This window comes from Camelus bactrianus, chromosome X (assembly GCF_048773025.1).
Source record: "Camelus bactrianus isolate YW-2024 breed Bactrian camel chromosome X, ASM4877302v1, whole genome shotgun sequence".
NCBI lineage: Eukaryota > Metazoa > Chordata > Mammalia > Artiodactyla > Camelidae > Camelus > Camelus bactrianus.
The window spans coordinates 14,849,813-14,861,888 of NC_133575.1; the positions used below are offsets into that span (position 1 = coordinate 14,849,813).

Sequence of the window (12,076 nt, forward strand, 5' to 3'; positions counted from 1 at the left end):
GGCTCTCTTGAGCCTCTTCATCTACAAAATAAAGTGGTTATGAAGAGCCAATAGGACAATGTGTAAAGGATCTTGTCACGCCTGTCACATGCTAGGTCTTCTCTAAATGTCACTTCTTTTCCTTCCCTCTGAATCCACTGTGTTCCTCATGATGAATACTGACTCCATCCTCTGCAGATGGATCAGGGTCACTGTGGATACCCAGAGCCTATGAGCAACTGAAGCAGAGGAGAAAAGCTGAGGCCTCAGGTGTGAATTTCAGAGGTACCTAGTATGCTGTTGGAAAGACAATAGCTTTAAATGGCCCCACATCTGCTCTCAACGGGCTTGGTGGCGTGCCTCTCTGGAGGAAATTTCCCTGAGAAGAGACTTAGCTAGATGATGTCTAAGGTTTCTTGAGTTCTAACACCCACCACAGCCTGGCCAACCAGCCACAGGTGGGTTCTGACAGCCCACGCGAGGCCACCGCACCCACCCGCCTGGCCCACATACCTCTCCCACCACCTCTATGATGTCGCCGACTTTCAGCTCAAGCTCATCATCGTTCTGGGGTAGGTAGCTGAACGCCACCTGGCACCGGCGCCTCCGTCGCTCACCTGGATGGGAAAAGTGAAATATTTGGATACAGCTCATCTAAAAATTAGATTTTAAAGAGAGGCGTCCTAGGCATGCAGGCAAATTAAGCTGACTTGTCTCAAATATGCTCTCTGGGACATAGCTAGAGGCATGGCAGCTCTGGTCTCTGAGAGAGAGGCGGGAGAAAGCAGAGCAATGCTTCTCGGTCTTTTAAAGCTGCTGGGTCAGAAAGGCATGGATGTGAGAAACCGATCCGTTGGCGCAGAAGGCAAAACCCCACCCCTGAAGCGCAGGAGCACAGTGTTGCCTTAAACGGTTTTCTGTGGATAGGGCTTTGGATTTGCTGCTGGTGATTTTGAATGAGAGCTGATGTGATATGGGAGAGTAAAAAGAATGGTCTGCTTCAAATGCTAGCAAGGCAGAGGAAATTTTCCCCAAATGTGCAAAAGAAAAGATAAAGTATCCTGGCCTTTTTCTTACTCATCATCACCCTTTCACATGCTGGAACTCAAGGCTGATAAGCAAAGGCTGATTAGATTCCAGCCGGCTCTAGGTACCGTTTCAACCCCACAGGGGTTCAGCAAATCCACTTCTGTCCTCTTCCCTCTGTCCCGGGGGATCCATTAGCAGGATCCTGGCTGCTTATACAGAACCAGCCCAGGCAAATCAAATAAAAGCCAGGGCCACTCTTCACTTGACCGAAGGACACTCAAGGTCACAGCATCTCACTCACCTAGTGTAGCCCAAATGCGAGGCCCTGGCTTAGAGCTGGTAAAAGTACAGATGCAACTGTCCACTCTGCAGACATGCGTTGTGGGGAGAAAGAACACACATGGGGTACGTGTGATAGGGGCGCGGGAGGGGGCGGGGCAGAGACAGACAGACAGACAGCAGTGGAGGCCCGAGCTGGGAAGAGGTGGAGAGGAGAGGGACTGAGACCTGTGTTGCTCAGAAGTCTGTCACTCAAGGCTTGACCGCATTCCTTCCTGTTAACACAGGGCCTAGAAAACCAAAGGCATCAACGACTTCAAGGAAATACATTTAGAAATGCTGACACTGTTTTTGGACACTGCCTACAGGGATTCTCTTCCTTTTCTAATCTTTCCCTGAGAAAGCAAGTTCCCACAGGAGTGGTCACAGGCCACACTGTACAGCGTGACATCGTACAAGGGGGAGGCCTTGGCTGCATCTGATCCGTGCTCTTGGATCAGTATTTTTCAAAAGCCAGTGGCCTCATTCTCTCTGGTCCATTTTTCTCCACCTGAACCTCCCTAAGGAAGAATGGAGTTGAAGAGAGAGAAGAGCGCAGAAGTTCAGAGTCAACATCTCGTCTGATCACATCCTTGGTGACGACATGGATATACTCCACCCCTTTGTGCAAAATCACGAGCCGCCTGGCCTTGATGAGAACAGACGCAGAGCTCTCTGGCCAATTCCTAGGGGCTACCTGCACTGTCAGAGGGCAGAGGAGGGCAACTCTGGACGGCCTGGCTCTCCCAGGGACAGAGGGCCCACCCCAACTGGCTCTCCCCAGGCGGGAAGTCGGTAGGAGCAGTACTGCCCAAAGACCTCCACCAGATTCCCTGGCTTCCAACACAAAGGAAGGTAAATCGAACACTCTGTCATAAAGGACACAGACGTCTCATTCTAGCTGAGAAAGTCCAGATGACAAGGTGATCTTGGCTCCCAGCTCCTACTCCCTGTGACTCTCCTGCCCCCGTATACACCTCTTAAGATGAAGTTCTACAATAAACTTTTAAGAGCTTTATTTGCTAGATGTTAAAAAATAAACCCTGCAGATACAAATCCGGACATGAAACAAGTAAACATGACATGTCTGAAACCCGACACTCATAGCCACAGAGGTCACCAAAGTCCTGACCAAAGTGACTTAAAAATAACATCTGAAGACCTTGTGTTAACTGAAATCATAAAACTTAGTTATATGTAAGTTCATGTCGTCACAAAACCCTCTGTAAAAAATAGCAACGAACTCAACACTACACAAATGGCAAAGGAGAGGCGATATATTCTTTAAGAAAAGATGAACCCAGCTCAGGATCTGGAACAGAATAATATTTCTCTCAAACCAAATCTTTCCACCGGCCTCCTATAAAGCCCTGTCTGGAATCAGGAAGAACAACATACTAATTTCTCTCCGCCAGGCTAGTCAATATTTCTTAAAAGCCTCTAAGAAAGCTGTTCAGCTGGTGGCATGAAGACCTATAAAGCACACTGCCAACATACAGGACCAAGAAAAGTGAGCCCTACAGGGAGGTATCCAGTGGTTGTGGGTGGGAAAGGTCACGTGACCTGACCCCAAGCAGAAACCATTCTTCCCTCTGGCACAGGGATAGTTTGTGATCTTTTCTAAAGCGCCTCTGATACCCCTCACCCTAACTCATCCTGCCAACCACATGAGTTAAAAAGAAAAAAAGCCAGAATGAGTAACCATTTTACAAATGAGGAAAGTGGGGCTCAGTGACTTACCCAAGGTCACCAAGCTAGTAAGTGGCAGTATCTCCTTGGCCTGAGTTCAGAGCCTTCGCTCCGATGCTGGATGAACCAATTTAGTTCAAATTCGTCCCCAGTTTTCTGCAATTTGTACTTAACTTCTTCCTGCAACATTGCATAACACAGCCCCAGGGCTTCTCTGTGGCTCTCTCATTACAGATAACTCCCAAACTCCTGTACCACTGCTCTCCAACCTCACCTTCTGCAGGTCACTGTTTCAATCTTGTCTGCCAGTTCCACCCAACCTAAAACCCAGTCTGGGGCAGGGAGATGTTTGCCATTAGGAGACACTGCATTTCAGCAGCCTCCGTCCATCTTAAATCTAAGGGAGTTTAAGGATGTCATTTGCCATTTTTTCCTCTCCTGGCATTTCACTGATGTTTACCAGCTGATCTTGACCTTCCTCAAGGAAGTATGTAGACAACAATATCATCTTCTTTCAATAGCTGGTATAAATTGGAGGGGAAAAAAATGTATGACTTGCCCAAGGCTATGGTTTGGAATTCTTTCATTTTAAGCTACCACCTTCATGCCCAGAGGCCAGTCCACATGAACTCAAGTTAATACATTTCACTGAGTTTTTTTCTTTTTTCAGTATGTGTATTTTCTAGGCAGGACCACTTAACTCCTTACACATAATTGAAAGAAGTAATGGACACAAGTTTTATGGAGATTGAAGCAAATGTATATGGGCAGATGGCTTACCAAAAACGCATGACTAGGGCAGACTTCCCAAGGCATACCTGATACGCCTCTACTTTACTGCCATGTTGTATGACGGCCACAAGACACACATGCGTGAACACGCATTCATCTAGAGGAACACGGCACACACAGATGGCGAGGCAGACACGCCCAACTCTCACGCGACCTCATCACCACCTTTCATTCATGATCAGCTTTGTTTAATAAAATAGTAATAGCTAACATTTATTGAGCACCTACTGTGTGTCAGAGACTACCAAGCACCTTAAATGCTTTAGTCCATTTAGTTGTCGCACTGAGCCTCTGGGATAGATCCTGAACCTCCTTTCACAGACAGGGAGACTGAGGAGGCACATAGAGACTTCAGCATTTTACCAGTGGTCTTACGCCAAGAAAGTGCTAGAAGGGCCTGGGGTTTCAAGTCAGGAGATGCAACTCCAGAGACTGCCTCCCCTGTCTGACTATTCTTAAGAAGAATTCTCGGCTCTGAGTTTTGAGAGTACAAAAGGGGCCAGCTGGGCTAGCCTGGTACACGGTTAAGATGTGAAACCGAGAAGTGAAAAATTCACAAATCAGGAGTGTTGCCTTACAGCTGCTGGGAACTGGGGCCCGTATTTTAATGAAATGAAGCTGGTTGGAGGGGGAGGAAATGTCGTATATTCACAGTCTCTCAAAATGACATAGTAGAAACTGAAAAGGGTGCCATGACCCAGCCTCAGAAAAAGCACACACATCTGTATTTCAGAGCCTTCCAGAGCCTTACGACATGTGAAAACTTTACTAGGTCAATTCATTCAATGACCACAAAAATATAACAACAAATAGTGCCGTGATTGAAAAAATCTTTGGGTCAACTGAAAACTTTCAGCACTCATACAGTCTATTTTTTCACATCCCACAGCCTCTGCGACAGAACAAGAGTATAACTATGAGGCTTTAAATCACTTGATGTTACCAAGGAACTCACTAAGTTAATCCAACAGATCCCCACCATGTGTCTAGGGAACACAGCAGGATCCTGACATCATTTAACAAAAGAGAAAACATTTATAAAATCAAAGAAGAATATCAGAAGAGGCCCCTAATTCTCAGGGTTACTTCTGGCATTTTCTCCAGACATGGCCTGGGGACCACCTGTGTCAGGATGCTGACGTGCAGGGCAGACGTACGGAACTGCCCTCTCTGAGGTTGAGGCCAGGGACCTGACTCCACAAGTGACACTGCCCACAAAAATTTAAACCTCACCAACGAATCAGAGCCACTAATTACAAATGACAACAGGAAAACACTTTGTGGGAACAAGCAGTCTCCCTTTGGAGGATGCTAACCAGCGGTTCTCAGTCTTGGCTGCACATTGAAATTACCTGGGGAACTTTCATAAAACTACTGATAACTTTCTAAATAGCAGCCCCTGAGGAACTAGGTCACCATAGAAAAATGACTTCTTCCCAGGCCAGGGCAAAGAAAACACAAAGCAAGACTGGAAGATCTGGTTATGCCGCAACTGACCAAGTGCTCTAACGCTTCAGTGGTAATTTCAAAAGGACATAAGGATCAGTTTGATGGGGCTCCCACTGGCTAAATTGGGGACAATAACAGCATATACTGAAGGGCTTACTCATTTCAACAAAAAATTCATGAGCCCTTACTGATATATGCAATAGGGAGCAAGGCTGATAGTTAGCTAGAGGGATGGATGGTTAAGATTAGACAGGTAACTAACGGCCAAGAGGGGAAAGACATTACAAAAGAATGTCAACTAATAAATGTAGAAATGATAGAAACAGAAAATCACCTTTTTATAACCAGAATCAATTGTTGCTAAAACCACTGGGTGAAATCTTGATGGGGCTTAGGATATTTACAGAGTCTTAAAGCATCTCCTCACAGATGACTCAATTACAAAAGGAAATGGTCCCCTTCATATGAAGAAACCTGCCAGACACAGCCTGAAAGTTCACGTCACCAATGATGGGACAAATTGACATCAGGTGCCTCCTTATGTGACATGCTAAGAAGGGCTTAGCATCACCTTCAGAATGCCCCTGCCCAAAATGTTTAACCTAAATCTGACTGCAAAGAAACAACCATGCAAATCCAAAATGAGGGACAGTTGACAAAAACTGACCCTTTAAAAACAATCTTTTTAAAATCAATATCACTGAAGATTTTTAAAGGTTAGGGGACTGTTCCAGATTTTAAAACAGTAAAGAGATATAACAACTAAACATAATGCAATCCTTAATTGGATTCAGGGTTTCCTTTAAAGGTTATAAAGGACATTATTGGAAGAACTTGGGAAATTTGAATATGGACTAATATTAGATAATAGCATTATATTAATGTTACATTTCCTGAGTGTGTTAATTCTATTGCAGTTACATAGAAGAATGTCCTTGCTCTGAAGTATTTAGGGATGAAGTGTGTTCTGTTCTCTGTAACTTACTTTCAAATTGTTTAAGAAAAAAACAAAAGGCATGTGTGTGACACACACATACAGACACATATATACACACATATATTACATACAGTGAGTGAGTGAGGGAGAGAGAGGGGGAAAACAAATGTGGCAAAATGTTGACAATGGGCAAATCTAGATGGGTGCTCATCGTACTGTTGTTACAGCTTTCCAATACATTTGAAATTCTTCTCAATAAAAATGGGGGAAAGGAAAAAAAAACAGATGCCTGGGCCCCACCCCTAGATTCTCTGATGTCACTGGTCTGGGGTGCAGCTCGGGCACCTGAATTTTAAGAACTCCCTGGCTAATTCTAACATCCAGCCAGGGTTGAGAGACATGTAGACAGACCAGTTGTTCAAAAATGAATGGGACACTTCCAGGACCATGACATACAGGTCCTATATTCAGCTTCTCCCAAAAGGGAGAAAACTCATACTTATTTGGCAGTGACATCCTAATACATAACTCAGGGGAATGCTGCTGTGCTGGGATTTTTATTTCACAGACCTTTGGGACAGTTGTACTAAGCAGTCTCCATCTGTGGAAATGAGTTCCTGAGGGCCCTGGGGTGGGAAGACGGTGATCTCTGCTACCGTTTGTGAGCAAACACTGCTGGGGGTGCAGCCACTCCCTAACTTACTGAGCAGTATTCTGGATTCCTGAAGAAGCTGTTTTTGAGTCAGAAACATCAGTTTATGCAAGGGGCCAGGTTTCCTATTCCAGGATAGAAAAACAATACAAAGTGAATCAAATAAACGTGAAGAGCCACCCTGTATACTCAGGACATCCAGTGGATGCTGGGTGCAAGGGAAGAGAAAACGGAATTACTGATCTGGTGGACTCAGCATCACACTCTCTCCTGGAAAGATTCCCATGCATCATCTGTTTCCAACATAATGTAACTCAGAGGAAGAGGAGGCCACTTCAGAGGATGATGGCAAGCCAGAAAAAAAAAAAAAAGAACTCATGGGTCTTTCTTTCCAAACCTCTCTTGGCTGTGGCTGGACTGTGGCAGTGGAAATGTACAGTATTTAATTAACCAGCACTGCCTGGTCCCTGGAGATGAGCCTGTGTGATTCTCCAAGGGATGTATATAATCAGCATCTTTGCAGGGCTGAAAACAGTAAATCCATTTGCCTGCTACTTCAAAGGCAAGGTTTATTTGAAAAGCAGTTAGAGCTATGGCAGTGCTCATTTGCTTCTAACTCCCACAAGAATACTGGAGAAAAGTGTAGAACCAGAAAGGAACCACTTATTAGGGCCTCTGAGCCACAGAGGGCAGGGAGGGAGGCAGGTGAAATAAAAAATCACATAAGGAAAATCAACTGAATCTTTTTGGTGATAAAGACAACAAGCATTGACTAGGTGTCTGTCTGCTGTGCGCCAAGAACGTGCGAGGCATGTTATCTGCCTCTCCTCAAGTCCCTGGACCAACCCCATGAGATGAGTGGTGCTGGCTCCATTTTTACGGATGGGCACAGAAAGCCTGGATAAATTGTATGAGGCATATGTGTAAAATAAGTTATGGTGTGTAGCTGTCTTCTGCCAACCCAAGATAACACCAGGAAGACAGACTGGGAATGTGTTTCTAGGGGACTTTGGATGCCAAGCGAAGGATGAGAACTTAATTTTATGAGAACCTGCCCAGAGGAGGTTTCTGGGCAGAGAAGTGACAACAAGATGTGAGGAGGACAGCGATCTAGGGAGAAGTGCCTGGTGTCAGGGGCATGCAGGACAGCTTGCGGGAGGGAGCCTAGAAGCAGGCAGATGGCCCAACAGAAGACAATGAAAGAGAAAGTCTGAAAAACATGGTGGAAGGAATCAGATACACAGGGAAGGAAAGGCAGATACACAGTATCATCATCAGTTGATGTGTCTCGGTTGACCCCTTTGGGGGCCAGTGACCCTCTCTGAATTCTTTGATCCTCTGAGGACCTAGCTCAGAGCCTATTAGAGAAGACATTCAATCCATTCTTGATAAATGGATGGATGAATGAACTAGTGAGTACCTAAGTACCTATACGATATTCTGTCTGGGGGTCATGGTTTTGTGAACCCAAATTCCCAGGCAGTGAGAGAGGCACTGGAGAAGGACTGGAAGGATGGAGGGAAAGACTTAAATCCTTAACTCAATGTTAAGCAGGGCAACCACCAATGTTTGATTAAAAGCCAATGCTGAAATGGTTAAGATGGTAAATTTGACGGTATGTGCATTTCACTAAAAAAAAAAAAAAAAAAGCTAGTGCCACCTTGAATTGTTGCAAGGATGGGAAGATGGCATCCCCTGGAGTCTTGCCACTATGTTAAAGATGTCTCGTTCTCCACCAACACCGTAGCCCAAAGCAGCTGTGATACTAAACAGTGCCTAATATATTCCTAACTGCTCTCTTCTTCCAAGTTTAGGGTCCACTGTCAATTACACCAAACAGTAGAGCGGGGCTAGATCTGAACAAGAAATTATGTATATTTGTTTAAATTTAGTCCTCTTAAAAGACAGAAAACACTTGTTTTAAGTAGGCAGAGATAAATGTGTAAGGATGTTCAAGGCAGCATTGTTTCTAATAACAAATGAGGACGCGCGCAGAGATCCACACAGGAAATATCCTGAAAGTCCACTGTGAGGGAATGGCTTCATTAATCATGGTTTATCCCGGTCGTGGGAAACACAGCAGCCAATTAAACCAAGCAAGCAGTTCTATGTGTACTGATGTGTAAAAGGTGCCCGTCATACATTAGGTTAAAAGACCAAACCACATAATATGTATGATATGATCCCAACATTGCAAACACATACACACACCACCTCCCTCCCTCCTTAACCTCCACCATGGATGCTTTTATTTATTCCTAATACCCAGAACCTATCAAGAGTACACACTCAACAAATGTGTATTAATGAATAAATGGATTCATTCAAGAGTCAACTGATATGTGAGGGCCTAACACAATGAAATGAATGAGAGAAAGAATGTGTGCACGAACATGATTGTGGAGGCACCAGAGTAACACGGAAGGGTCCACACACAGTCTCCACCGTGGGGGCCCCTTCTCTGGGTTCCCCTAACAACCACTGCTTTTCTCTAGCACTGCCCACATCCCACAGCATGTAAAATCTCTCTGAGTGTCAATGTATGTTCTTCTCCACGCCTTCAGCTCCGACACCTCTCAGCTTTCAGGCACACCTTTTTCAAGAAATGCAACTCATTTACCAACACCCACGTGTGTCTCATGATGGTTACGTGGCTGCCATCTCATCATGAATGCCCACTCACCATCCATCTGTGAGCCCAGGTGCCATGTATCTAGAAACAGAGGGAGGGACCTGAATCCCTGATCCTTCCTCAGCCCTAGAAACTTCAGAATCTAATGCCCTGTTTAAAGAAGCCACTGAAAGCATCTTAAAGTCAGCCAATTAACATATGACCCCCAAAAAATTGAGTTTCTACTGCCAGCATAATTCAGAAAGGGGCTGTCCATTTAATAAGCTATTTCTGCCAAGAGCAGTTACATGTGGATATTTTCAAAGTTCCTGAGAGCTCCTTAGAAGCCACATCTAGAACTGTAGTGCCAGGGGCATGAAGAACTCATGACGTCCACCCCAACCCAGCTCATAACAATGGTGTGAAGTAGCCATCTGAAAGGACAGATGAGCTCTGATTTTACAGCTCACGGACACACGGCTCACAATGACATCATTAAGGCACACAGAGAGAATCCTGGGCCTCACAACCCCAAAGAGACAGACAACCCCGGGGCCCCAGCATCGCAACCACGCCATGCAGCCCACTTGAGCTCTCCGTCTCAGTTTTCTCATGGATAAAACTGGGATGGGGACAGACCTAGTTTACAGAGGGGCTGCCACCACCTGCCTCCTGCCCTTTTCTCCATTTGTCTTTAAAATCACGAATGTGTTCAAAGGCAGCTTTGTTAGTTATTCAGACCAGTTCAACTTACTTTCTTCCGGCTAGTCTTCCCTTCCTATTAGAGTGAGAAAAGGAATCACACGGAAAAGCACACTCAGTGACGCCTCTAAACAGCCTCCTGCTTTTCTCCTTTCCCTGGGCTGGTCCCAGTGCTTGGTATGGCCTTTCAGCATGCCCCTTAGTCCAAATGATCAGACCCACAGCAGACCACACTGGGGGACACTTCTCCAAAGTGTCCCTGGCCCAATTCCCCCTGCCCAGGCCAGCATCTCTCTAGGGGAGGGAGTCTGGAGGTTCAAGAGAAAACCTGATGCATAAAGCACATTGCTGCTCTCCGCTTTAGCAAGGCTGATTTTGGCAAAATGCCCAAAAGAACTCAACATATTTATAGAGTTTTGTTTGATCTACTTTTAAACGCTCCATGCAGAGTCATTCAAATGAAATAAGAATACAGACTTTCAAAGGAAAAACTGAAGGAAACTTCTAAATATAAGTTATTTGCTGAGCACAAACAAGATTTCTCCTCTCTCTCCGACACACTCCCTTTAACCTATCTATTTTTAAAGGCCTTCTCAAACTTTGCTGCTGACAAACGGATCTATCAGACCGCTAACTTTTGCAGTGAAGTGGGGAGGCAGACACGGGAGAGGATGAGGGGAGAGGGAGAGATGAGGAGCATGGGCATAGAACTGTAACAAAGGTCTACAAAATCCTAGAAACCCTCATCTGGGGTCCATCTCTCTTGCCTACGCTTAGAGAAGTCTCAGGGAGAAATATCCCATCAACAAATTGCGAGTTTCCCAGTTCTCAAAATCAGTACCAAAAAATGGCCCTTGGACCGGGAAATTTAGAGTTAGAGAATGACAGAAAATTCCACATCTCTCTCTCTTTAGGAAGAGGGGGAAAGATCTTTATTGCAGGTAGTCAAAATGTTTTTTAAATTCTGCCTCATTTTTCATATCATTTCCTTTCTCATCCCCATCAGAATAAAGAGAGGGGAAACGTAAGACTTCACAAATTTTCTTGATGCAAACAGGGGTTTTCATCCCAATTCCTTCTTCTGTATTTAAAAGCAGAGATTCTTAAATGGGATCACGCGTGGATTTCAGAGGGGTCCAGACATGGATGGGAAGAAAATTACATCTTTATTTTCACTACCCTCCGACTGAAACCTGGCCTTTCTTTCCACCAGGTGTACAGACAGCAAGCCACACTGCAATTAGCAGCACCTGTGGCTTTTATTTATTTCCCATTCCATGGATAGATATTTTCCTTTCCTATCACAGTCATGGCAGCTACCTTGAAATATAATTTACACTCATCCCTACTTCAAAATTATGACAGCTTCTAGATCCACTGCTGGGTCTTGCTATTTAATGCATCAATAAAGGATATGTATTACTTAAGCTTTTGCAATATTTTGATAACTGTATTTCAGTAAAACTGGTGCCCTTTGTAATTCTATGGATTTTATTTTCTTCATGTACAAATATTATTCTAAGAAGGGTCTGTAGGCTTCACCAGACTGGCAGACAGGTTCCATGGCAAATGTTTTTAAAAGTGAAGAACTCCTAATCCCTGCTTTCAAGATTATGGTTTGCAAGGAAACTCAAAAGTGCAAGAGGGAATTATATCTATGCAATAAAACAGTAAACATAACATTTGGAGTCTGTCTGTCATACTGGTTCCCAGGCTTTAGAGCAGCACATCATGACAGAAGGACCACACTGGTCAACTGGACAGGTCCTGATCCACGAATGGCCATGTGGCACAGCGTTCAGGAGGCTACTAGCCAAGTGCCCTCTTATTACCTGGGTCAGTGGCTGGCGAGAGCCCTGCTCTGTCATCTGGCACCTTTGCTCAGCTGAGCTTAATGCCCACTGCTCCCTTTCATGGA

General features: G+C 44.8%; 1 protein-coding gene across 4 annotated transcripts in view; it reads right to left on the reverse strand.

Annotated features, from left to right (window-relative positions):
* The window catches only part of SH3KBP1 (SH3 domain containing kinase binding protein 1), a 298,864-nt gene that overhangs the window by 147,042 nt on the left and 139,746 nt on the right, over window positions 1-12,076 (reverse strand). For all 4 annotated transcript variants that reach the window (XM_074359924.1, XM_074359925.1, XM_045516323.2 and 1 more), the window contains one exon: window positions 493-596. In XM_074359924.1, coding sequence (XP_074216025.1) covers window positions 493-596 — 104 coding nt within the window. The remainder of the gene's footprint in view (window positions 1-492; window positions 597-12,076) is intronic.